A 27,555-nucleotide genomic window follows, 5' to 3' on the forward strand; every position below is an offset into this window, starting at 1 on the left:
TCCGCACTTGGGATGGGCGCCCAGCATCCACTACGGACTCCGAGAAATAGATTTATCGGTAAGTAAAATCTTATTTTCTCTATCGTCCTAGTGGATGCTGGGGTTCCTGAAAGGACCATGGGGATTATACCAAAGCTCCCAAACGGGCGGGAGAGTGCGGATGACTCTGCAGCACCGAATGAGAGAACTCCAGGTCCTCCTTAGCCAGAGTATCAAATTTGTAAAATTTTACAAACGTGTTCTCCCCTGACCACGTAGCTGCTCGGCAAAGTTGTAATGCCGAGACCCCTCGGGCAGCCGCCCAAGATGAGCCCACCTTCCTTGTGGAGTGGGCCTTTACAGATTTAGGCTGTGGCAAGCCTGCCACAGAATGTGCAAGTTGGATTGTGCTACAGATCCAACGAGCAATCGTCTGCTTAGACGCAGGAGCACCCATCTTGTTGGGTGCATACAATATAAACAACGAGTCAGATTTTCTGACTCCAGCTGTCCTTGCAATATATATTTTTAATGCTCTGACAACGTCCAGTAACTTGGAGTCCTCCAAGTCACTTGTAGCCGCAGGCACTACAATAGGCTGGTTCAGATGAAATGCTGACACCACCTTAGGGAGAAAATGCGGACGAGTCCGCAGTTCTGCCCTGTCCGAATGGAAAATCAGATATGGGCTTTTGTAAGATAAAGCTGCCAATTCTGACACTCTCCTGGCAGAAGCCAGGGCTAGAAGCATGGTCACTTTCCATGTGAGATATTTCAAATCCACCTTTTTTAGTGGTTCGAACCAATGAGATTTTAGGAAGTCCAAAACCACATTTAGATCCCACGGTGCCACTGGAGGCACCACAGGAGGCTGTATATGCAGCACTCCCTTAACAAAGGTCTGGACTTCAGGGACTGAAGCCAATTCTTTTTGAAAGAAAATCGACAGGGCCGAAATTTGAACCTTAATAGATCCCAATTTGAGACCCATTGACAATCCTGATTGCAGGAAATGTAGGAATCGACCCAGTTGAAATTCCTCCGTCGGAGCACTCCGATCTTCGCACCACGCAACATATTTTCGCCAAATTCGGTGATAATGTTGCACGGTTACTTCCTTCCTTGCTTTAATCAAAGTAGGAATGACTTCTTCCGGCATGCCTCTTTCCTTTAGGATCCGGCGTTCAACCGCCATGCCGTCAAACGCAGCCGCGGTAAGTCTTGAAACAGACAGGGACCCTGCTGAAGCAAGTCCCTCCTTAGAGGTAGAGGCCACGGATCTTCCGTGATCATCTCTTGAAGTTCCGGGTACCAAGTCCTCCTTGGCCAATCCGGAACCACTAGTATCGTTCTTACGCCTCTTTGCCGTATAATTCTCAATACTTTTGGTATGAGAGGCAGAGGAGGAAACACATACACCGACTGGTACACCCAAGGCGTTACCAGCGCGTCCACAGCTATTGCCTGCGGATCTCTTGACCTGGCGCAATACCTGTCCAGTTTTTTGTTGAGGCGAGACGCCATCATGTCCACCATTGGTCTTTCCCAACGGGTTACCAGCATGTGGAAGACTTCTGGATGAAGTCCCCACTCTCCCGGGTGAAGATCGTGTCTGCTGAGGAAGTCTGCTTCCCAGTTGTCCACTCCCGGGATGAACACTGCTGACAGTGCTATCACATGATTCTCTGCCCAGCGAAGAATCCTTGCAGCTTCTGCCATTGCCCTCCTGCTTCTTGTGCCGCCCTGTCTGTTCACATGGGCGACTGCCGTGATGTTGTCCGACTGGATCAATACCGGTTTTCCCTGAAGCAGAGGTTCTGCCTGGTTTAGAGCATTGTATATTGCTCTTAGTTCCAGAATGTTTATGTGAAGAGACGTTTCCAGGCTCGTCCATACTCCCTGGAAGTTTCTTCCTTGTGTGACTGCTCCCCAGCCTCTCAGGCTGGCGTCCGTGGTCACCAGGATCCAATCCTGTATGCCGAATCTGCGGCCCTCCAATAGATGAGCACTCTGCAACCACCACAGAAGAGACACCCTTGTCCTTGGAGACAGGGTTATCCGTAGGTGCATCTGAAGATGCGACCCTGACCATTTGTCCAACAGATCCCTTTGGAAAATTCTTGCGTGGAATCTGCCGAATGGAATCGCTTCGTAAGAAGCCACCATTTTTCCCAGGACTCTTGTGCATTGATGTACAGACACCTTTCCTGGTTTTAGGAGGTTCCTGACAAGCTCGGATAACTCCTTGGCTTTTTCCTCCGGGAGAAAAACCTTTTTCTGAACCGTGTCCAGAATCATCCCTAGGAACAGCAGACGAGTTGTCGGCATTAACTGGGATTTTGGAATATTCAGAATCCACCCGTGCTGTTTTAGCACTTCTTGAGACAGTGCTAATCCCATCTCTAGCTGTTCTCTGGACCTCGCCCTTATTAGGAGATCGTCCAAGTATGGGATAATTAATACGCCTTTTCTTCGAAGAAGAATCATCATCTCGGCCATTACCTTTGTAAAGATCCGAGGTGCCGTGGACAATCCGAACGGCAGCGTCTGAAACTGATAGTGACAGTTTTGTACAACGAACCTGAGGTACCCCTGGTGTGAGGGGTAAATTGGAACGTGGAGATACGCATCCTTGATGTCCAAGGATACCATAAAGTCCCCCTCTTCCAGGTTCGCTATCACTGCTCTGAGTGACTCCATTTTGAACTTGAACTTCTTTATGTACAGGTTCAAGGACTTCAGATTTAGAATAGGCCTTACCGAGCCATCCGGCTTCGGTACCACAAAAAGAGTGGAATAATACCCCTTCCCTTGTTGCAGAAGAGGTACCTTGACTATCACCTGCTGAGAGTACAGCTTGTGAATGGCTTCCAACACCGTCTCCCTTTCGGAGGGGGACGTTGGTAAAGCAGACCTCAGGAAACGGCGAGGTGGATCTGTCTCTAATTCCAACCTGTATCCCTGAGATATTATCTGCAGGATCCAGGGATCTACTTGCGAGTGAGCCCACTGCGCACTGTAATTTTTGAGACGACCGCCCACCGTCCCCGAGTCCGCTTGAGAAGCCCCAGCGTCATGCTGAGGCTTTTGTAGAAGCCGGGGAGGGCTTCTGATCCTGGGAAGGAGCTGCGTGTTGCTGTCTCTTCCCTCGACCTTTGCCTCGTGGCAAATATGAATAGCCCTTTGCTCTCTTATTTTTAAAGGAACGAAAGGGCTGCGGTTGAAAAATCGGTGCCTTTTTCTGTTGGGGAGTGACTTGAGGTAGAAAGGTGGATTTCCCGGCTGTAGCCGTGGCCACCAAATCTGATAGACCGACTCCAAATAACTCCTCCCCCTTATACGGCAAAACTTCCATATGCCGTTTTGAATCCGCATCGCCTGTCCACTGTCGCGTCCATAAAGCTCTTCTGGCCGAAATGGACATAGCACTTACCCGTGATGCCAGTGTGCATATATCCCTCTGTGCATCACGCATATAAAGAAATGCATCCTTTATTTGTTCTAACGACAGTAAAATATTGTCCCTGTCCAGGGTATCAATATTTTCAATCAGGGATTCTGACCAAACTACCCCCGCACTGCCCATCCAGGCAGTTGCTACAGCTGGTCGTAGTATAACACCTGCATGTGTGTATATACTTTTTTGGATATTTTCCATCCTCCTATCTGATGGATCTTTAAGTGCGGCCGTCTCAGGAGAGGGTAACGCCACTTGTTTAGATAAGCGTGTTAGCGCCTTGTCCACCCTAGGAGGTGTTTCCCAGCGCTCCCTAACCTCTGGCGGGAAAGGGTATAATGCCAATAATTTCTTTGAAATTATCAGCTTTTTATCAGGGGCAACCCACGCTTCATTACACACGTCATTTAGTTCTTCTGATTCAGGAAAAACTATAGGTAGTTTTTTCATACCCCACATAATACCCTGTTTAGTGGTACCTGTAGTATCAGCTAAATGTAACGCCTCCTTCATTGCCAAAATCATATAACGTGTGGCCCTACTGGAAAATACGGTTGATTCGTCACCGTCACCACTGGAGTCATCGCCTGTGTCTGGGTCTGTGTCGACCGACTGAGGCAAAGGGCGTTTCACAGCCCCTGACGGTGTTTGAGTCGCCTGGACAGGCACTAATTGATTGTCCGGCCGTCTCATGTCGTCAAACGACTGCTTTAGCGTGTTGACACTATCCCGTAGTTCCATAAATAAAGGCATCCATTCTGGTGTCGACCCCCTAGGAGGTGACATCCCCATATTTGGCAATTGCTCCGCCTCCACACCAATATCGTCCTCATACATGTCGACACACACGTACCGACACACAGCAGACACACAGGGAATGCTCCTAATGAAGACAGGACCCACTAGCCCTTTGGGGAGACAGAGGGAGAGTTTGCCAGCACACACCAAAAGCGCTATATATATATCAGGGATAGCCTTATAATAAGTGCTCCCCTATAGCTGCTTTGTTATATAAAAATATCGCCATAAATTTGCCCCCCCTCTCTGTTTTACCCTGTTTCTGTAGTGCAGTGCAGGGGAGAGACCTGGGAGCCGTCCTGACCAGCGGAGCTGTGAGAGGAAATGGCGCCGTGTGCTGAGGAGATAGGCCCCGCCCCTTTTCCGGCGGGCTCGTCTCCCGCTATTTTGAGAAATCAGGCAGGGGTTAAATATCTCCATATAGCCTCTAGGGCTATATGTGAGGTATTTTTAGCCTTTATAGGTACTCATTTTGCCTCCCAGGGCGCCCCCCTCCCAGCGCCCTGCACCCTCAGTGACTGCCGTGTGAAGTGTGCTGAGAGGAAAATGGCGCACAGCTGCAGTGCTGTGCGCTACCTTTAGAAGACTGCAGGAGTCTTCAGCCGCCGATTCTGGACCTCTTCTGTCTTCAGCATCTGCAAGGGGGCCGGCGGCGCGGCTCCGGTGACCATCCAGGCTGTACCTGTGATCGTCCCTCTGGAGCTTGATGTCCAGTAGCCAAGAAGCCAATCCATCCTGCACGCAGGTGAGTTGACTCCTTCTCCCCTCAGTCCCTCGCTGCAGTGATCCTGTTGCCAGCAGGAATCACTGTAACATAAAAAACCTAGCTAAACTTTCTCTAAGCAGCTCTTTAGGAGAGCCACCTAGATTGCACCCTTCTCGGCCGGGCACAAAAATCTAACTGGAGTCTGGAGGAGGGTCATAGGGGGAGGAGCCAGTGCACACCACCTGATCGGAAAAGCTTTACTTTTTGTGCCCTGTCTCCTGCGGAGCCGCTATTCCCCATGGTCCTTTCAGGAACCCCAGCATCCACTAGGACGATAGAGAAAATATTGTATTAAATGACCTTCAGGCTGTGTGTATAAGGTGTATATGAAACATAAATGAATTGTGTGAATGTAGACACACTTTGTTTAATGCACAAAGTTATAAAAAATATTGGCTAAAATGACCTTCAGGCTGTGTGTATAAGGTGTATATGTAACATAAATGCATTCTGTGCTTAGATTTAGGTCCCATTGCCATGATATCTTATTATGGTATGCAATTATTCCAAAATACGGAGAAATCCAATATCCAAAATACGTCAAGCATTTTGGATAAGGGATACTCAACCTGTATATATATATATATATATATATATATATATATATATAAAATTTCTGGTGATTCATAACTTATAACGTAGGAGGTGGATGGTTACTGGTGGTTTCCTTTTAGTCCTTTCAGTAACTATGATATACAACCAAATTATATACTAATTGTTAATCATGTATTCATATTATTTTGAAAGAAAATAATATACTAGTTATATTTTGCAGGAAATACTTAAACTGCAAAAAAAATAAAAATGCAAAATTGCAAACAAGAATATGCTCTGCAGATGTTATTGGGTTACCGTCAGAAAAGTTTAAGAACCCCTCCTCTGCACATGTAGGTCTCATACAGAAGGGCATTAATATTGGGCATTCAAAGCACATCCTTGTAAAAGAAATCTGACTCCCAACATGGAGTCAGAATTCAGCCTGTCAGTCCATGTTGAACTGTTGGTATCACTGAGGCGCGAGACAGATCGTGCCTCATAATTCATAGGCTGTATATAGTGGGGGAGGGGTATACTTTGTTATGTACACATTCATTCATATACTGTGATAGATCTGATAGTGGCCATATGCATTCGCAAGGAAGACCGTTAGATTGTCTGCACAAAAACTCCAGATTCATTGCATTCACATGCAGAAGGGGGCGGGGATATATACATTTCATATAGGATCTATAAGACCCATACATATATACAGTACATACCACTGGATTTCCAAAACCTGCACATCTACCATTTTACCATATTGGTGGGAATGTACGCAAAACGTCATGCAGCACCAAGGGGGCGCAAAGTGCAAAGGGAAGAGTACCAGGATCTAACGGCACAGTAAATGGCTAACAAAATGTTATTTCCGCTAAATGACTGTAAACATTCTAGAAATGTTTTCCGCTCAGAAAACGGTTTTCAGATAGGGGACTGGGGGCATTAAAGGGATTATCACTAGATTAGTAATAAACCATACTGTAAAAGTTGGTGTGTAAATGCCTCCTACTGATGTGGGTGCAGAAGTCTTCTCCAACAGCCATGGAAACACATGTTCCAGACGTTGGACCCAAAGACCCCACTAAGTTATACTACAGAATCCTGTATGGTCACACTTAGCAGATACTGGTCACCTAAGTGTTACCCCTTTTCATTTTAATGGTACAATAACTATCTGGAAATTATTTAGATCCTGGAGCACCACCATCAGCACCTTTCAACTCCACTGATGATGGATAACATGTCCAAGATTTCCCAAGCTGACCTGGGTGACCTTTGTTGAATTTATGGCAAAACCTCCTCTTTTTCACACGTTTGGGGGGACAGTGGTGAGACACCGGGGTCACAAGTAACCCATCAACTTAAATCCAGTTCAAACTTCAGACATCCAAGAATAGATTACATGTCTTTGTAGGATCGTTACCTAAATACCATCCATAGACAGCTTTGCCTTGTTTTCTACACAATTATTCTTTATGTGTTTATGAAGTTTGTTTAATATGCTGCTGCTATAGTTACTATTATACTATATTATTTCTTGCCAGCCTATTAGTGTTTCTTTATATTTAATAACTGAGCATACATTGATGATGATGATGATGATGATATTATTATTATATTCATCTGTTGAATGTTATATTTCCTAAGTACATTGTATAATCTATACATATATGCACTCCTGTTGGGAAGGGGGGGGGGGATGCGGGGGGCATAGATGCTGTACGAAGCGGCGTCCGTAAAGGCTTTCCGCAGTTGGGATCTTGCACTCCGACCCGTGCTGGATGAGGTATAGATTCAAATTTTTGAATTTTGTTCTGCAAACACCTCCAAAAACAATTTTTAGGTTCTATTCCCTTTATGAAATAATTATTGGCAACACATTGTAATGTGGTCCACCACAGATTCTCACAATTGTCGCTTTCCTATAAGTGCCCACACAACGGAATGGGAATTTCGCCGGATCGCGTACAGCTCCCCGGGAAGCAGACATGCCTAGCGCAGAAGTGCCTTCAAAATAGTTGATTTGCAGAATAAACCTTCCTCTCCCCCTTAAAAGGCAGAGCTGGGGAGGGGCTAAACCTCATCAGTACCTACATTCCCATGATGCTCCAGGGTTCAGAGACTGGAGTTTTAATATAAACTGCAGGTTCAAAATGGTTGCCCTCACAAGTTCCATCTGCACAGGGTTGCATTCATATGCTATGATGAGGACCCTGGAGGTACAGGCTACTGCAAGGGACAGACTAAGCCCTGGGATTTAAAAGTGAAGTAATGTTAAATGCAAAACTATGAACATTTTACAGTTAATATTACTGCCCTTTTAAATCCCACAGCCAAAACCATTTACAAGACTCTCAAGTTGATCCAGAGTGTAACAAGAAACCTCAAACCTCCCCTGCAATCTCTTAACGGCATATTGTACTAGAAAAAAGTCCTTTAATCTGAAATCTGTGTCTATATGCTACAGCTAGGTGTCACTGTTGCTACTGACTACCACTCGGTAATATTTACGTCTGTTCTGAAGCAAACAAGATGTCAATTCCCACTCAGTGGCGGACATTCAGATGTGATCGGGAGAAATCCAGTTGTGTCTTCAATATAGAACGTTTACAAAAAGGTGAATGTGCTTTAATAGGATATCAGCTATAAATAAACTCAAAGAGCTTCATTTAATACTGTAGAGCAGTCTGAACAAATACTTAGTCATGGCATCCAATCAGATTCTAGCTATCTGTTTTAGTGCTGTTTACAAAATGGAGGCAAACTCCTGATTAGATGCTGTGAGTTATAGCACCATATTATTAAGCAAGACCCAATACTGTGTAATAATGCTGTAAAATATGGAGCTAAATAAAACCCATGGCTGGATTTTAAACCATAACATAGAGACAAGGTCCTGCGATACAAAAATCCGGCCAAAACTGCGAAGTGGAATTCTTGCTGTGTATAGTATATAAATATACTAAATTCAGTGCTGTCATTTTTCAGGAGAAAGTCACCTATTAGTCAAATTCGATGCTCATTTGACCCTGACACTCTGCATTTCATCAATGACCTCTGTTTTTGTCCATGTAATATTATGTTGACCATCCTTGGGTACAGGTTATACATGTACTCCTCCCGCCATGTTATAGGAGACCACTGAATCCATGTACTACAGCCACCATTTTGTTGGAGACCATTCTTTGGCATATTAGAGAAATAAATGTTCATTCGTATTGTGTGCTAACTTGTCTGCACATAAAAAAATATCCTATTTTGTGCCAATATAGAAAATAAAAAGAGCAATTTGGCCTTTGAGGATTGTACCCAAAATATTAAGCTATACATAAATGAAGTCCCAATGGCTTTCAATTCAGGATATCAAAAGGGAACAAGTAAAAAAAAAAAAAGGTTCGTAGAAAGATACAATCTTCCTAGCCGCTACCGGAAAGCACAGACATCCAGGCCCGTGGAATATATCTATGTATATTGTACATCCCGACCCGCTTATACCACAAACTCAGGAACCTCATCGTGGGTAAGGTCCAAGGAAAAGTACTTGCTGGCTTTCTTGGGCAGGAGGGGCTCGTGGATATTGATGCACTGTTGGGCGAGACAGCCGTTACAGTAAAGGCCTCTGTCGTGTGCGTCGTGTCCGCAGCCAAATGTGTAGCTCTGGGCAGTGTCCTGGCACAGGCCAGCAATCTGTAGGAAGTCTTTCTGGTACAAGCGGATGTCATCCAGACTCAAGCTGTGCCGATCTGTTGAGGTCTTCGGTTTCCTGCACGCCGTCTGTGAAATAATGCAATGACAAGGATGGTTACTTTCCACGATCTGGATCCGTTCCCTATTCCTGTTGCAGCTGTTACCTGCACGCAATGGAGGGGAGACAATTTCCTATGGTTTTAAGTGAATAAAAATGCCACCCCTCAGCAACGTCACTGGTTACTAGGGAATGGATGGACGGCATTCTCATGCATACTAATTCTGCTCACAAAATGGCTGCCGCTGCTGTGTACAATTCTATCCTTCAGCCTAGCTCTTATCCAAGATTAATTACCTGGTGACCATCTCTGGTGACAACTTCCTGCCTGGACCTCAAGAAATCTGCCTCTTATGTTTGGTAGTTACCCAACCGATACAGTCCATGGAATTTTGTGGGCGCTGCACTGTCCTGTCTGATCTCCTGGATATGACTTAAGGTACAGTCCTGACCTCTGTTTCCTTCTTCCTATTGTCTGGAGTCCATGACCTAAGTTATCCTGTCTGGTTGTGTGGGTAACTGCTTTCAGCTGTAGTGGTAACTGATTGGAAGGTTAATCAGCCGTAACTGAGGTAGGAGATCTAATTAGTTCCGGTAGAACCTTTTGTGCCGATACGAAGCGGGTTCACCAGACCAGAAAGCCTATCTTATTTTTGCGCTCAGACCGCAGGGACTCGAACAATGGCCCTCATTCCGAGTTGATCGGTCGCAAGGCGAATTTAGCAGAGTTACACACGCTAAGCCGCCGCCTACTGGGAGTGTATCTTAGCATCTTAAAATTGCGACCGATGTATTCGCAATATTGCGATCACAAACTACTTAGCAGTTTTAGAGTAGCTTCAGACTTACTCTGCCTGTGCGATCAGTTCAGTGCTCGTCGTTCCTGGTTTGACGTCACAAACACACCCAGCGTTCGCCCAACCACTCCCCCGTTTCTCCGGCCACTCCTGCGTTTTTTCCGGAAACGGTAGCGTTTTCAGCCACACGCCCATAAAACGCCGTGTTTCCGCCCAGTAACACCCATTTCCTGTCAATCACATTACGATCGCCGGAGCGATGAAAAAGCCGTGAGTAAAAATACTTTCTTCATAGCAAAGATACTTGGCGCAGTCGCAGTGCGAATATTGCGCATGCGCACTAAGCGGAATTTCACTGCGATGCGATGAAAAATACCGAGCGAACGACTCGGAATGAGGGCCAATATACAAGCAAGGCTGTTCTCCCATAATAACCCACAATCGCGCAAGGTTCCGGCGAATCTCAGCTCGGAGGTTCCAGCACGGTCCTAGCATCCCATATATATATATAGCTACGGGTGTAGAAGGTACGGGTCAGAGAAACATCTGACAAGGGACTTTTCATCTTACTCCACTGTACACAAATGCGCACATTGCCGAGAACTACTTTAGAGGAACAAAGCAGATTTCCTGCACACTTCAATGGACCGTGAAGGATAAAAACGTGATATTTGTGGGACTGCAAGGTGCCAGAGAAACTGCTCCATAAGATTCCGCTCAACTTGGCAGCAACTCATTTTATTCAGACAGAAAGCAACTCTAGTATTAAGAAGATAAAGTAATGTATACACAACTCATCCAACGGTGTCACATTTGTAATGAAGTAATTATGATTGTTATATAGTATGGGTCTGCTTTGTCGGCATGGTAGATGATCTAGACCAGTGGTTCCCAAACTCGCCTCTCAGGGACCCCTAACAGTTCCCATTTTCCAGATTACCTAGCTGGTGCGCAGGTGCATCCACAGCTGGAGTTAATAATTACAGTTGCGATTCTGTGAGAAGACCTGGAAAACGTGAACTGTTGGGGGTCCTTGAGGAACCACTGATCTAGACCAAATTCAATAAAAACCAGTCTCGAACAAATGCCAAGCAGATCACACGTACAGTAGAATAGCAGATTTGAACAATATAACCCTCCGTGTGTGTCTTTAATAATCAGGAAATAGCAATACAAGCAATTACAAAACGCTACCTCTTGATTTAAAATTTGGATCAGACTATTGTCCTGGTGTGAGGACAGCTGAAGCCAAAAGTTGTATTTTCTTATGTGAACAATGATAAATTGCACCATTGTGTAATTTGTGGTTAACGTGAAGACTGTAAATCTGTCAATTAAATTCAAGTTTCTGTCCTGCAGATATGACGGATAGAGATGACCCAGCCTCCAAATCAGCTTTATAAATGGCAACAAGGGGATGAGGCACAGAGGACATCGGACAAACTGGCCCTTATACATTATAATCCCCAAGAGTGTATTGAAGTCTTTTTAACGGCAAAATGTGTGTATTAGTTGTGCCAGAGAATTATAGTAGTGTGACTGGCGGGTGAGAGGTAAGTGAGCACTCCGCACTCACCTGTGGCAATGAGTCAATGCTTTGTCCACGGAGCTTGACCACAGTTTCTGAAGAGCTGGAAGTTGAGGAGTTCACTTCCTTAACGACTAAACCTAGGAAAGAAAATACAATGGGATGTGACACATTGCATTTATTACCCAATAGTGATGTATGTACAGCGTATGGCAGGACGCAGTAATCCTAGGTGTCATCCACCGTCCTTTTCTTCCCTTCCTGTAATATTTCACCGTCCTTTTCTTCCCTACCTGCAATATTTCTATCAGTCAGGTCATGTAATGTGTCCAGGAAGATATTTATTACGCTGCACTGAGGAAGGATACATCTCTGCAGCAAAGCAGTTTTACACATAGGACTGTAAGAACATGTATTTCAGGAACAAGAACATATAATGATATATAAAGTTTGTGTCAATTAATTGGATGAGTAAAACGTGCAAAAGGACAGTAAGGGGGGTCACGTTTTCTCATTTCCCACCTGGAAAGTATTTAATGACACTGATGAGAAGCAGTGCCTGCAAGAGAGGATTTCTGGACGGCTGCCTGATATTCATAATGGTGGTCATTCCGGGTTGATCGCGCTAGCAGTTTTTAGCAGCCGCGCAAACGCTATGCCGCCTCCCACTGGGAGTGTATTTGAGCTTAGCAGAAGTGCGAACGAAGGGATCGCAGAGCGGCTACAAAATAATTTTGTGCGGTTTCTGAGTAGCTTCAGACCTACTCAGCGCTTGCAATCACTTCAGACTGTTCAGTTCCTGATTTGACGTCACAAACACGCCCTGCGTTCGCCCAGCCACGCCTGCGTTTTTCCTGGCATGCCTGCGTTTTTCCGAACACTCCCTAAAAACGGTCAGTTGACACCCAGAAACGCCTTCTTCCAGTCAATCACTCTGCGGCTGCCTGGGCGACTGAAAAGCATCGCTAGACCCTGTGTAAAACGACATCGTTCGTTGTAATAGTACGCCGCACCTCCGCATTGTGCCGCATACACATGCGCAGAAGTGCCTTTTTTTGCCTCATCGTTGCACAGCGAACGAATGCAGCTAGCGATCAACTCGGAATGACCACCAATATAAATGGTGCAGCATAATTATGTATATAAGGTGGGGCACAGCCTTTCATGGCTCCATGGAAACCTAGATTTTTTTTTTTAGGTTCCCCTGTTCGCTATGGGCGCAGAAGCAGGCACAACTGGCTTGAAATCATCTCTTACTGTGCGTCCGACTCGGAACCAGTCCCTTTGCGTACGTCTAACATACACATTAGCATAGAACCTTGCTCTCTGATACCCACTGTGCAATAAGTGTACATTCAGAATGAAAGGGCTCTGCGTTCTCTTAGTGTTCACGTGTGATCCTGCAAGGACCCCTCTCCCCCCCCTCTCCCTCGCCCCCTTATTACACCCCTGAAAAAGATAAAAGGTAAACGAGTGCAACATGTTCCCATACTTTGAAAATAACCGTAGGTTTATTCTCTGAACACCACTCACCAGAGTAACCATTGCTCTGCTGTGAGACCAACATGTCTTCTGTGATGTAGATACAAAGATCAGGACTGATGTCCAGCGGCAGATCAGTACCCTTGGGATCATCCACCAGCATCTCAATCTCTGCAACAGACAACAATCCAGATCAGTGCTGCAAATATTTCTGCAGCTGCGCCGAGGTTTTATTAGGTCGCTGCAATTACTGCACTGATCACACCGAAAGATAAAGTACAGTAATGTCACATATCTCCGGCACTACAGCCCGTAACAACAAAGTATCAAAGAATCAGAACATTTCTTCTTAAAAAAGAGATTCTGAGGTTAAGAGCCACTGAAATCTATAGGTAACCGCGCAGCATGCATTACTGTTTACCGAGTAACCACTTCTTGAAAACAGGTGAAAGATCTGTACCTACTAGATACATGTAATCCTACTGTACTCGCCGTTAGAAAACAATTTATTTAATAGGATTAGTAATTACATTTTGAAGCAGTGTACGACATCCAAGTACCATACAAAATTGGCGGTGACCACAACCTCATGTAACATATAAACAAATAAATGTCTGTGACCCTCGGACACGCTCCATCACCCAAATACACGGCAGGGGAACGCCATGCACCATAAAAAAACAGATGGACACAAAGTATAAACTGTGCATTCAGTGGAGCCCAGAGGTTACATTTACTATCCACCGGGTTTACAAAGCCGTAGAGGATCGGTAACTTTGACCGGCTTTGTAAACCTAACGTTTAGGAAATCTACCCCCTAAAAGGGAAAATATTAAAACTAAAAGCAAACTTTTTTTTATGTTGCCGGATTTGCCATAGACTCTGGTGGCTGCTACTAGTTTAACACAACACTCGACCTCAAGAGAAGTTTACGTAGGGGGAGCACCGACACCCTTTCAGCCTGTCTCAAGCAAGCCGCGCAGTAAGCCGAAAGAACAGCGCAAGGACCTTCTTACAGCCTTCAAGGACTGCAGTGTATAGGCTTTGAGATTCCACGTTCACGCCTTGAGCTATACCCGGAATTATGTTTGCAGATTTGACTGGAGGCCTGAGACAGTGTGTAGCAGATACAGTATGCATAGCCTCTCCCAAGATGTGACCACTACAACCGGTCACTTCTATGCCAGATAACCTGTGCTTTATATAACCTCACTGGGGTTACGTATGGATGGCGAACAACCAGCTTTGTTTGACCTGTTAGACACAAGTTATGATGCCGAGGCCCTGCAGACTGCAGACATGACAGTTGCAAGGATTCAGCTGCGGGGCATATCTGTGAAACAGAGAATGGATAATAAAGAGGAGCGGGCTGCCTGCCCAACAGGGCTATCTCTTTAGATTACCATCATCCTGCGAGTCGTCCTCCAGCCTGTCCTTGCCAGTGCTCTCAGCCCCGGAGGTGTGGGAGCTGCTGTGAGAGGTCAAGGAGCTGCAGGTCTTCAGCTTGCGGTGAAGCGATGTCCCGGAGAAGCTGTCCTCCGCCCCGATGTCCCTGTGCTTGGTATCTGCCTCTATCCCTGAGGTGTGTGAGCTGCTGTGGCTGGCCGTGGAGTGCCGGGAGAGTCTCTTGTGCTTGACGCTCCCTGCGCTGCTACCGCTAGCCCTCGATCTCTTCTCCAGCTGTTCCATGTCCTGGTCCAACGTGTCGCTGATGTACGACTCCCGGTACTGTTTCTTCTCTGAAATAAACAATAGGACCTATTACTCTGCCATTACGCTGCCTCCTCTTCCGCCTCTGTCACTTCTAATCAGAGAACAGGCTTCTGGGTAATCCAGGTTGTGTGTCACTGCCCTATTTACTGGGGCAGATAGAGAGCAGCCCCTACAGGCACAGTACAATAGAATTGCTGCTAGCCAAATCAAATCAAAATAACACAAAGACCCAAAGCTTTGCAGGTTACAGTGAACGGATGACTCAAGGTGGAGCTGGAGGTGGCGCGTGGCACAGTAGAAGATGCAGTCCATGGTAGATAGGTGACATTGCAGGCCTGCTACGGGACATCATTAAAGCTAAGCCTTTGCTACATACATAAAAGTCAGTTTTGATTAGAGAAATCAGCATCATACTATTGTATTGGTAATCAGTAGCCATATTTGTAAGAGTATATAGAGTATACCTTTAGAGAGCACCGTACACCCTTTATAAAGCTGCAGCCCGCGAAACGCGCCAGAGGGCTTCCTAGGCTGCACTACCCAGATGACTGCAGACCCACTGTGGTTTTGTGATTGCCACCTGGAATTATCTTCGGGAGCACCAATACCTTGATACCGTGCAATGGTGGAGAACAACAAACACGGCATGGACTTTTCCTGCTGTAAGATCCCGGATTCACCGACATGGACTGGTGATATATCTATTTATTCTGGTCTTTCTCCCTGTTAAATACAACAGCTGCCTAACCTAATTAGAAACATCCAGGCATGGACTATATTAAACAAGTCTGAAAGTCCACAACATTTGGACCAGATGCAATATTTTATAGGGAAAATCGGGATTGCAACATATCACGTTATCTAGTTTTTTTTAAATGCATTTGTCATAATTGTATTGATTACACATTTTCCGCAATATATGTATATGGTTTATGAAAAGAACAATGATATCTTCTCATAAGCGCTGTTATTATTTTTGGAATGGATTGGTGCAAAAAGGGGTCACATCATTAGCTCTCCAGCAATGGTTACTACTGCACTACTACTGCAATATATACATCTCTTTCTGGCTTTCATCTGCACCTTTACCCTGGTGCTCATTCCATCGCACACCTGGACTCTGGTTACTCATGAATATGAGACAATAAAGCAGTCATAGGTCCCAATGCTATGTTGAAACCCCCCCCCAAACACAAACCGTCTAGCAAAAAAACACAAATAAAAACATTGTCTTCGGTAAAAGCTGTGGGAGTGCGCTCGGAAGCAAACACATAAATACTTTTACTGAAATATTAGGTCTCCCTTGACTATCATGGGCCCATTACTCAAACTATTGCCATACGAGCAGTCCTTGGCATTGAGTTGCTCCAACCAGACTGTGGCTGTGAATATCAATGTGGATTATCACAGGGAAATGCCCGATGCATTCAGCAACACACGATGTGCGGATAATGCAGCTTGCGTGCGCCGGTCGCATGTCATACCTTCAATTTCTTCCAGCTTCCGGACTTGTCGCAGGACCGGCTGCAGGTTCATGTACAGCCGGTGACTATTGCTGAGGAGCTGAAGAAGGTGCCGCGAACGCAGAGAGCAGCCGGTGTAATAGATTAATTTCCTGGCGGAGGGCAGGCCGTCTGGTAAAATTTCAAACTTTTTGCCCTGAGAACAAATTAGAATGTTTTTAAAATACGTAAAAAATAAAAATAAAAGAGAGACTTGCTCTAGACTGTAACCATGTCAGTATTTGTTACTAGGTCTATATTTGGTATTGAAACAGTTAACCTTGAATTTACAAATACTAAATAACAGCAGCTAATTCCACCCTCTTACCCTAGAGGCCCAGTAAGTAATTTTAACATTTAATTCTTCATTAGATTCTCGCAAGCGGTAATCCAGGCAGACTTCCCGGCCTATGGGGGTCATTCCGAGTTGTTCGCTCGCTAGCTGTTTTTAGCAGCCGTGCAAACGCTATGCCGCCTCCCACTGGGAGTGTATTTTAGTTTAGCAGAAGTGCGAGCGAAAGGATCGCAGAGCGGCGGCAAAGTGTTTTTTGTGCGGTTTTAGAGTAGCTCAATACCTACCCAGCGCTTGGGATCACTTCAGACTGTTCAGTTCCTGTTTTGACGTCACAAACACGCCCTGCGTTCGCCCAGCCACGCCTGCGTTTTTACTGGCACGCCTGCGTTTTTTCTATCACTCCCTGAAAACGGTCAGTTGACACTCAGAAACGCCCACTTCCTGTCAATCACTCTGCGACCAGCAGTGCGACTGAAAAGCTTCGCTAGACCGTGTGTGAAACTACATCATTCGTTGTAATAGTACGTTGCGCGTGCGCATTGCGCCGCATGCGCAGAAGTGCCTTTTTTTGCCTCATCTCTGCACAGCGAACTAATGCAGCTAGCGATCCACTCGGAATGACCATCTATGAGTACATAATGGCCTCATTGCTATGCGGAGTTGAGGTGGTACTTACCACAAACACCAACTTTCCTACGTTCGTCCAGGGGAAATCGTACAACAGTTGCTTCTCCTCACCCAAGCTCTGTTAAACAGAAACGGTTTAATGAATTCTGCGGGATCATTATAATAGGATCATTATAAAGGTAGCAACTGCTGAGTGTTGGGAAATTCACACTGAAATGCATCCGTAGTTTTACCTATAACATAATATAACGCTGACCTGGAAAATCTGGATTCCTCGAAGTGTCAGTCCGAGAATCAGCGAGGCTTCGATCTCCTTCTTATCCTAAAATAACATTTATTTGAAATTTAATGACCATTAAACACACAAATTACTGATTTTAGCTTTTTCGTCCTCAACTTTATTGTCATTAAACTGAGAAGGGACTATGGGGTCGCAAAGGATGCGATGTGCTATTGCCGCCACGCAACGGCGCCCAAACTCGTACCCTTTGTGGACTGAAATCAGACCCAATTTGCACAAAATAGCTCTGACTATGGGGTGGTGAGCACTTTTGTGCGAATTTGGGCCGCCGTCAAGTGCGGCCGCTGCCGCGTTGACTCACACCCGCAAGATTATCGCGGCTAATTGGATTGACCCTTATCTATTACATTACGCTTATCATTGTATTAAGACCCGGTTATTGTTTCGGACGGGTTGGGTATGCGTTGCCGGCTGCCGGGATCACCATCGGCGGTAACATAACCACATCCCTTTTGGACAGTTCAAATAGTCCTAAAATATCACCAGCCCTCTACCGCAGGGGTTCTTCCCCCCAATACTCAAGTACCCCCAACAGGCCACGTTTTATGGATGCTTTCAATCATGAACAGCTGAGCTAATCTATGCTGCCGTGTCAGTAATTATCCCACCGGCTTCCACAGACAGAAATCCACAGACTTGACCTGTTAGCGGGACCTGAGAACCACTGATCTACAGAGATGAAAGCTCTTAATAAAATAACGGAGACTAATCAGAAACCAGAATATCTATTCTGACCCCATACATCTTACAGGAAGGCTGCCCCCACCTGTGCCCTATACTTGCGCCATAGATGTAATGTTAAATGTTGTGTAATTGGGATTTTATAGAAGGCATGGAATGCCAGCATCCGGCGCACCTTGTCGGATGTACGTTTCTATTCAGTAGCTGCTCCCTCACCTTGTATAACCTGTAGTAATGCACAGCAACGTCCTCCAGTCTCGCTGCCTCTTTAATGTACATGAGATGTGCTTCCGACACGGTCAGTGCAAATTGGTCGCGGTGGATATTGGGAATGTGCTTTAGGATGTAATCTTTTCCTCTCTTCTTAATCACCTGCGGGGAGATAAACCAGAGTGAGGAGGAGAAAAGTCGGTCCGGGATAAATCGGGTTACGCTCCTATTGCAATAATATAAATATATCTCTTTTATCCCCTTAAAACACATGACATACCTGCTAACATGTCATGTTTTGTTCTAGGACAGTCCAGGTTTCCCGTGCCCAAAGAGGGCGTGGCTGTCTGTCAGGGGGTGGGGTTTAGGTGGTTATCTATTTTAGTTATTATTACCAGTTATTTATATAGCGCACACATATTCCGCAGCGCTTTACAGAGAATATTTGACCATTCACATCAGTCCCTGCCCCAGTGGAGCTTACAATCTATATTCCCTATCACATGTACACACACATTCATACTAGGGTTAATTTTTTTTTTTGTGTTGAGAGCCAATTGACCTACCAGTATATTTTTGGATTGTGGGATGAAACCGGAGTACCCGGAGGAAAACCACGCAAGTACGGGGAGAACATACAAACTCCGCACAGTTAGGGCCATGGTGGGAATTGAACCTATGACCTCAGTGCTGTGAGGCAGTAATGCTAACCATTACACCATCCGTATCTGTTATTCTGCCCTATTACTAGGATTGTTGCAAAGTCCCCTATTTACTGGTCAGGTGGTCACTACAGAAATTGGTGAAAACGGGGTGTTATGCTGAGCGATCTCGTATACGAATATATGATTTCGGCGCATCGTACGTGTTTTGCATACGATTACGATGCGATGCCCCGCCCCGTGGGTGAAATGTCGCATCCTCAGATCACATGTGCAGGCCATATTATCCGTCGTAATCGTATGAACATACGATGCATCGTACGATGGTACATCCACTATAAGGACGCGGCTTATATGGGCAGATGTATCAAAGGCATCTGGGACACCCGGTGTGGTTGAAATTGAAATCCCCTTCCCGCGGAATGTTTGATACATTTTCCCCAATATTGTTACTTGCATATACTTGACTAACAGAATCTGAATGCAGGATAGATATTATTCTCAGTGACTGGAGTACCATCGGTAGGACAGAAGTGATGACAAACTTTATATGAGCCACACACACATCGGAGCTGATGCAGAGCTGGCGGCGCCAAGTCGCAGGTGCGGTGTGTAATCACGAGAAAAACAAACACAATAGTGCGTATATATAGAGTTGTCACTTCCGCGAGATGAATGACGGTCGACACCTGTTGCATATGTATGCCGAAAATTTACGCCAAGTCATACCGAGGGCCCAATGGGGAGTGAGGGGTCCCAATCACTCTACACAGTTTTTATGTTGTTGGATTTTGTTTTTATTTTACAAACGGAGACGGGAAGGAGACTCAAACCTGCCTAGGTCCCCTGAGGTCTTAATTCATTCCAAACTGTGATGCCAAGTATACGTCCCATAGACTTACTCTAGTGTCCATTCTAGCATCCTGCACCAACTCCTGCAGTTCCTCCTTCCAGCCAGGGGTGTCACTCTCTGCTCTGGTGCTTCTAGCACATTCTGCTCTGTATCTCAGCACTAAGATATAGACCAGAGTGTGCTAGAAGCATCAGAACAGGGAGCGACACTTCAGTCAGGAAAGGGAAACTGCAAGGGTTGTGTCAGGTGCAGAGTGCTAGAGTAAACACTATTACTCTAAAGGGGACATTTACTAAGCAGTGATAAGAGGAGAGAAGTGAGCCAGTGGAGAAGTTGCCCTGAAATAACATCTATAATTTGCATACTGTAAAATTATACAGAGCTGCTGATTGGATGATGAGGCCACTTCTCCACTGGCTCACTTCTCCGCTCTTATCACTGCTTAGTAAATGTCCCCCCAAGTTTCTTGTGATTTGTTTGAACACACGTTCTTTTATTAGGCATCAATAAACTACAAATATTTCTCTAATACATAAGAAACAGCTGACTCTCTCGCTAAGAAAGAAAAAACAAATAAAACACCCTGGCCAATGAAGAAAGCACCAATCAGCATCAGCGGCGCATACACTAACAGCCAATCATGCGGTTCCCTAGTGCTGGCAACTGTCATCGTCCACCATTTGCACATAATACGGCATTATCAGTCATATATACGTCTGTCCCAGTCTGCCGCTGCGAGGTCCTCCTTCCCTCCCTGGTCCCACCTCCCCAGGCCCAGACAAGAATGACCAATATGGGATCGGTAGGTTGGCAGTTTATATATTAAACCGCATACAAGATGCGACCTCCTGATCCTACGCGTTTTACGCAATTTATCGGCTAACACTCCTGCATACACACCTATACAATTGTCGGGCAGGTCAGCCAGATAATTGTATAGGTGTGTACCCAGCATTAAACTGCAGTTTATATTAGAGCTAAAACACGCCCCTCCCAAATCGCACTCTCGGACAATTATTCGCTATGCATCAATTTTGATGCAGCATTTAGAAATGTGAACGCTCAGTAAAATATGGTAGTGCTCATTACGTACATCGCACACTGCTTGAGGGAAGCCTTGCCACACTATACTGAACACGTTATATACATGCTCTGGTAAAGTGAGAACAAAGTACACGGGTTTATCTACGCGTTTAATTAGCGCTGTTTCACAGGAGCATGAAACCAAATCTTCCACCACCTTCATCCTTCTGCCTCGCTCTGCGCATTTCTCAGACTCTGGTGTCTAGAAAATTAAATGCATTCGGGTCTGGCCTGCTCCACTGCTATAGAGAGAGATTACCCCTGGACTCCTGCGGTTTATAAGATGAGGAGACGGTAGTGAGTTAATGGTCGGGAATACTTTGCATTCTAATATTGTGCCATTACTTCCATGTCAGCAGCCTAAACAACAGCGGAATTAACCCCAGTCTCATTTCCACAATCCTGGTCCCTCAGAGATTGGAACAATCATTATTAAAATCAATGTTCCATTTTGAAATAATGAAGATACAGATGCACCATTTTCCAGCATCATTATAATGCATCATCTTGTCCAATGTCTTATTCACTACATTTACAGCTGTTGCATATACAATGATCCTTGCAGTGTGTGAGGTTGTACTAGTTGAGAGAGCAAACAAGAGTGTATGGTTTATAATTATAACACAAAAAGCAGTATTAACGTTTTCCAGTCAGATACAGTCACGGAGGCAGCCATTTTGTGTCCAGTGCCAAAACTTCACAGAACACAGCTGTATGCCGCTACATGGGTTCAGCCCTCGTACTGTGATGTCACCAGTATCCAGAGACCTGACTGGCTGAAACCTTTAAGAATGGCTGCCTCATGGCATTATCTGTCTGTTAAATGCTTTCCACAGGCCACAAGTGCAGTAACGTCGACTGTAGGTTAGGAGAAAGTACCTCACGCCATCAGGAGCAAAACAAAAAAGTGCAATCAATATATTCATTATTAAATACAACTGACTGTAAATTTTAATTGTATTTTATTTTGCAGCTTACTATGCGAGTTATACCGTGTTGGTAACCAAACTAGCAAAAACCAATGGCAACAGAAACAACAGCTGAACTTACCCAAGGGGGAAAGTAGGCCTCTGGCTCAAAGTATTTTCCATAATGCTTGTTTCTTTTGAAGTTGCCCAGGTCGGCCTGCAGGGCGAAGGCTGCCAGCAGGAAGTAGGCCTCTTCCCTCATGATGCTTTGCGACAGGAGAACCTGTTTCCTCAGGTGCCAGTAGTAATAGTACCTTGCTGTTCTGTCACTAGACAATCACAAACATTTACTGTTACCGGTTATTTATATGGCGCCAACATATTACGCAGTGAAAAATTAATCAGTCTCTGATCAAGCGGAGCTTGCAATCAATTTCACCAGAAAGCTTATTTACATGTCTTTGGAGCGTGGGGGGAAACCGGAGCACCCATGAGAAAACCGGAGCACCCAGAGAAAACCCACTCAAACACTGGCAGAACTGGGCTGCATTTTATAAGGCTACCAATTGCAGACTGCGCATTTTGCTAGTATCACTGATATTTATGGATATGCCGCCAGTATATAACATTACTTACTGGTCCGGCCAGGTCCAACTACCTTCTCCAGTGTATTGCTGGCAGTCTAACTCTGCTGGCGGTGCGCTACTGACTAATGTGCCTGCACATCGACCGCCTGCGCGTGTGTATTGTGCTTCAACCGCTACCGGCAACAAGAAATGTACCGGTATAGTCTTACACAGCGGAAAGCTAAGCACCTGAGTGCTAGAGGCGTTGTGGCTCATTATTAAATGGAGCTCAGAGGCTCCACACTTATAAGCCCCGCTGCCCCAAATGACTGTGAGGAAGCGATGCTAACTACTGTGCTCCATACAAATACAGGTTAAACCCAATTTTCACAACGCTGTTGTTTACTCATTGTTTATTTTCTTCTAATAAAATGTGTTTATATTCAAAGTAGTTTGCTAAAAAGCCATTAAACGAAAGATGTCCCGTTTCATTGATAAGCACTTAAATAAGGAAATATCTTTAAACACTGTCTCACGTGGGGTCACTGCCATATTTTCAGCCAAACGTAGTTCATTTAGTTGATGAAATCCAGATGTCCGCTCGGGCCAAGCTTTAAACAACAGAGCAGAGGATTTGTGACTGCGCCCAAGACACATCTGCAGGACTGGGCCTGGGATTCAGTCACGTACTGGGGCGGCCAGAAGGCTCTAGAACATCATAGTTTCATATTCTATAGATCTAGGCAATGGCATTTATTTATTTTCTTGGAAGAAGTGGAGCCTTGGCGATCGCATATGTTATTGCTACATGCCTCGGGGGGCCGGGCGGAGGTCTGACCATCCCGCCTTACGCAGATCAGCCTAACGTCTGTATTAGTGTCTTGGACATTCTAAAACACAAACAGCAGGATAGAAACCATGTATTATTCCCCTCGAGATACACTGCAGAGAATTTCATGGAAGACTAAAATGTAATGAGGCCGCAGCTCACATAGTTGGCCTCAGCCTGATTTTTAAGCTTGTTCAAAATATGCAGAGATCCAGCGCACAGCGTTAGCTGAAAGTACTGTACAGACGTTTCTCCAGCCCGTGCCCAGCGGTCAGTTCAATCTTAACGGAGATCAAGAGCCCTTATTATAAATACAAACATGTACATGCGACTATTGTTACCTCTCTCCTTACCTTATTAATCGCCCATTTTCAACATAGTATTGCACTCTAAAATGAATGATCATAGGGGGGCCGAACTGGTCAATACCCTAAAAGAATTGTAAAAAAAAAAAAGTTATTTTATAATATAATAGTAAAGAGGCCAATATAGGCCCATTTCCACTTTCTCCTATAGGATATAGTTAATACATCGGCTAGTTTGGGCCGGTTGGACTTACAGATCAGGTAAGAGTAGGGCTGTATGGAGAATATTATGACTGTACAGTGCGATTATCACAGGTACCATCCTAATTGCACAGATCTGATTGTCTGTTGTCATACCAATCACAACCTATTAATTCCAGCTCGAACCACCCGGATTTCCATCTTGCAGAACTAATCCACACGGATGTTGCTCTTCCCAGATAATCTTGATAAATTAGGATGGGGTCACACACTGCAATATCTGGACAATTTATAGTCGGAAACAGGATCGGACGATCTGCATTCTGCGTGTCTGGCAAAGCATTATTTTTGTAGAATGTGTTGTAACGCAGTTCCGTTTTTATTTTAGCTGTACATTTTTGAGGTCATTATAAGAACGTCATTGTGACATTTCCATACACTCAACTTTTGTACAAAAATCCCAAAAGTCACCTCCTGCGGTGATCTGGCAGCTTCCTTGTAGCAAAAATATATTTGTGGGGTATTAAAAAATAAAATAAAATGAATTGCAGACACAACGTGAAGGTGGCGTTCTGCATAAACGAAGAGTCAGCTGCTATCAACCGGGCTGCAGGATCTGATGCGCACAACTGTGTAACGAGACCGTAACTACCACTTGTTTAACAGCCAACAGCTGACTTCCTTTCCCTCGAGAAAATCAGATACTTATAATTCGTTTCCAGAAGCAGCAACACTTGGGGGCCCGGTTTTATGCTTAGGAAAACACAGGATCATCTGAAACCTGAAGCCTTCAGCACGCAACATTTCAGGGTCACCGAGTTATTAAGATACAAGCGTTTCAGATAGAATGTGGTCCATCATTCATATAGCTCAACGCCATTACTCGGATGTTTAAATGCCACCATAGGCAGGGCTCAGAAGGAGTCTGTCACCACTAGAGGGAGCAGTAGAGCAATTCTCTTTACTATAGTTGGGATTGAGACCCATGTCTTAGCTTTGGTGCTCAATAAACACCCAGAACCCAGAAGTTAAAACTCTTTCTGCTGCGATCAAAGAGGCGGCACAATAACGCTCTATGGGATACAATCATCACTGAGACTGTATCTTATCGGAGATAGAAGATAATACTTTACGGATCTCTTATACAAATATATACATATAGTCCCGACACTGAAAACTGATACACAAAAAGCAGAACAAAATCTGTTACTATATTACTAGCAACAGATGACTTACAGTACTGCATGGCAGCTCACACTCCTGTGCTAATGTATTAGTACATTGTGGCTGAAAATAGTTATCTATGGCATATGTATGTATGGTGTTATCTTATCAGCCATAGTGTGAACTATTCCTCATGTGATCGACCAATAATCTCTTAGGCAGTTTTGTGGAACCGATCAGAACTTCTTCTTTCAGATTGTACAGGACTTGTGTTGTTTTTTTTTTATGCAATCTATTTTTATTAAACAGTAAAAATGTATATACACGGCCAGACTATAGAGAACAGTGAACACAAGCCTATGAGACGTGAGCAGTCATTAAGTGCATGGCCCTGTGGGTTACAAACAGTAACACTAGGAGTAAAGGGGGTCATTCCGAGTTGATCAGCCACACTGACATATGGGGGGACGCACAGCACAGGGCTAGCCGCATGTCAGTCCCTGCCCCGCCGCTGAAGTACAAAAGCATCGCACAGCGGCGATGCTTTTGCACTTCAAGAGTAGCTCCCGGCCAGCGCAGCTTTTGCGTGCTGGCCGGGAGCTACTCGTCGCTGCCCGGCTCGCAGCGGCTGCATGACATCGCCACTGCGGCCCAACCCCCGCACGGTCCGGCCACGCCTGCGTTGGCTGGACCGCGCCCACAAAACGGCGGGCAAACGCCACTGTGCCGCCCCCTCCCGCCCAGCGACCGCCTCTGCCTGTCAATCAGGCAGTGGCAATCGCTAGGCAACGACGGCCGTCGGCTGTCAGCCATGCGCCGGCGCACTGCGGCGCTGGCGCACTTCTGACCTGATCGCTGCGCTGCGATGAACGTCAGCGTGCGATCAGGCCAGAATGACCCCCAAAGTTTCTGCAGCTTTCCTGGTTCTCAACGTGCAGAGCGTCTGGCTATAGAAATAATTAGATTTATTTTCCCGGTTTACGCCAACAGAATCCCTGCACTCTGTGCAGCAGCGATCAGGGGAAGCAGACTTACTTTACTGGCCTCTCTCTTCCACTCCTTGGGGCAGTACTTGTAGAGCTTCTGAGATAATTCCATGTACACGTGTTCATTGTCTGGCAGAGAACAAAGAAAGGGAATAAGAGTTAAGATATTCAGACCCCACGTACACACATACTATTAGTCCAAATACTTCCCCCCCCCCCCCCCCCTCCCCCCCGTGATCAGTCGCTTTGTCTTCATGTCAGACCGTTCAAAGGAACCGACTTTAAATCCAGACACAGCACAGAAACATAGAAACATAAGGGCCCTACACACTGAAAGATTTAACTTAATGATATGAATGTTCTAGTTTATTAATGAACGAGAACTCGTTCATATCGTTCAGTGTGTAGGCACCAACGATGAACGATGCGCGGCCCCACGCTCATTCATCGTTGGTGCCGCCTCGTTTAAACATGCAAACCAATATGGACAATCTCGTCCATATTAGCATGCACTGCTTTGGAGCCAGGTGACGGGGGGAGTGACCATCACCTCCACCCCGTCGCCGGGACGCCCGTCTGCCGTAACGGCCATCTCGGCGGCGGGTCGCCGAATGTGTAGGGCCCATTAGAATGTGACGGCAGATAAGAACCACTTGGCCCATCTAGTCTGACCCTTTTTTATCTTTTAGGTAACCTAAAGCCTATTTGATCATTATCTCTTTGTAAGGATATTCATATGCGTACCCCAAGCATGTTTAAATGGCTCTACTGTCTTAGCCTCCACCACCTCTGACGGGAGGCTATTCCACTATGCTACCTCTCTGTACAGTCTACGGTATGCGCAAAGTCCGCAGTTTATATGTACCGCCCCCTCCTCTGCTGCCCGTCAGTGGCTCACATTACAGTACCGTACCACTCTGACACCCCAAGATATTGTGATGTAAATGTATTATCACACATGGTTACGTCTGACAGGGCGATTCTGGGAGGAGAAACGGGGATTATGGGACAGAGACAAAAACAATCTCTTTATAGGCAAGTCAACGCCTGCAAGAAGATTACTAAAAGCTAAAACAACTCCTGCAAAATGAGTATTATTATACCACAATCTCTTACATTACACAAATACAAAACAAAGAGGATAAAAGTAGGGTTAGTGTGAATAGCTAATACTGGGGCAGATGTATTAACCTGGAGAAGGCATAAGGAAGTGATAAACCAGTGATAAGTGCAAGGTGATAAAGGCACCAGCCAATCAACTCCAATATGTAAATTAACAGTTAGGATCTGATTGGCTGGTGCCTTTATCCCCTTGCACTTATCACTGGTTTATCACTTCCTTATGCCTTCTCCAGGTTAATACATCTGCCCCATTATATAAAGGAGTATGATTTAAATGAGGCCATAAAGCACTTTTGGTGATGACCAAGTTGGGCCTGTGGCATGTACACATCACACCTAACGTGCGTCTTAGAGAGAGATAAAGTGGAGAGAGATTCAGGGTTCTATTTACTAAACCTTGGACGGAGATAACGTAAAGTACCAGCCAATCAGCTCCTAACTGTCATATCACAGGT

The 27,555-nt window shown here is 45.3% G+C and overlaps 1 protein-coding gene across 3 annotated transcripts in view; it reads right to left on the minus strand.

Moving 5' to 3' along the window:
• Positions 1-27,555, minus strand: part of FRMD6 (FERM domain containing 6) — a 325,186-nt gene that overhangs the window by 120,766 nt on the left and 176,865 nt on the right. For 2 of the 3 annotated variants that reach the window (XM_063948409.1, XM_063948408.1), the window contains 11 exons: positions 26,028-26,107; positions 23,676-23,752; positions 22,070-22,256; positions 18,428-18,583; positions 17,486-17,551; positions 17,279-17,347; positions 16,290-16,464; positions 14,496-14,831; positions 13,144-13,263; positions 11,659-11,750; positions 8,153-9,314 (listed from right to left, as the gene is read on the minus strand). In XM_063948409.1, coding sequence (XP_063804479.1) covers positions 9,030-9,314; positions 11,659-11,750; positions 13,144-13,263; positions 14,496-14,831; positions 16,290-16,464; positions 17,279-17,347; positions 17,486-17,551; positions 18,428-18,583; positions 22,070-22,256; positions 23,676-23,752; positions 26,028-26,107 — 1,643 coding nt within the window. In that variant the 3' untranslated portion in view covers positions 8,153-9,029. Of the gene's footprint in view, positions 1-8,152; positions 9,315-11,658; positions 11,751-13,143; positions 13,264-14,495; positions 14,832-16,289; positions 16,465-17,278; positions 17,348-17,485; positions 17,552-18,427; positions 18,584-22,069; positions 22,257-23,675; positions 23,753-26,027; positions 26,108-27,555 lie in introns of those variants that run through there. The other variant, XR_010190521.1, reaches the window with a different exon arrangement.

This window comes from Pseudophryne corroboree, chromosome 12, assembly GCF_028390025.1.
Source record: "Pseudophryne corroboree isolate aPseCor3 chromosome 12, aPseCor3.hap2, whole genome shotgun sequence".
Taxonomy (NCBI): Eukaryota; Metazoa; Chordata; class Amphibia; order Anura; family Myobatrachidae; genus Pseudophryne; species Pseudophryne corroboree.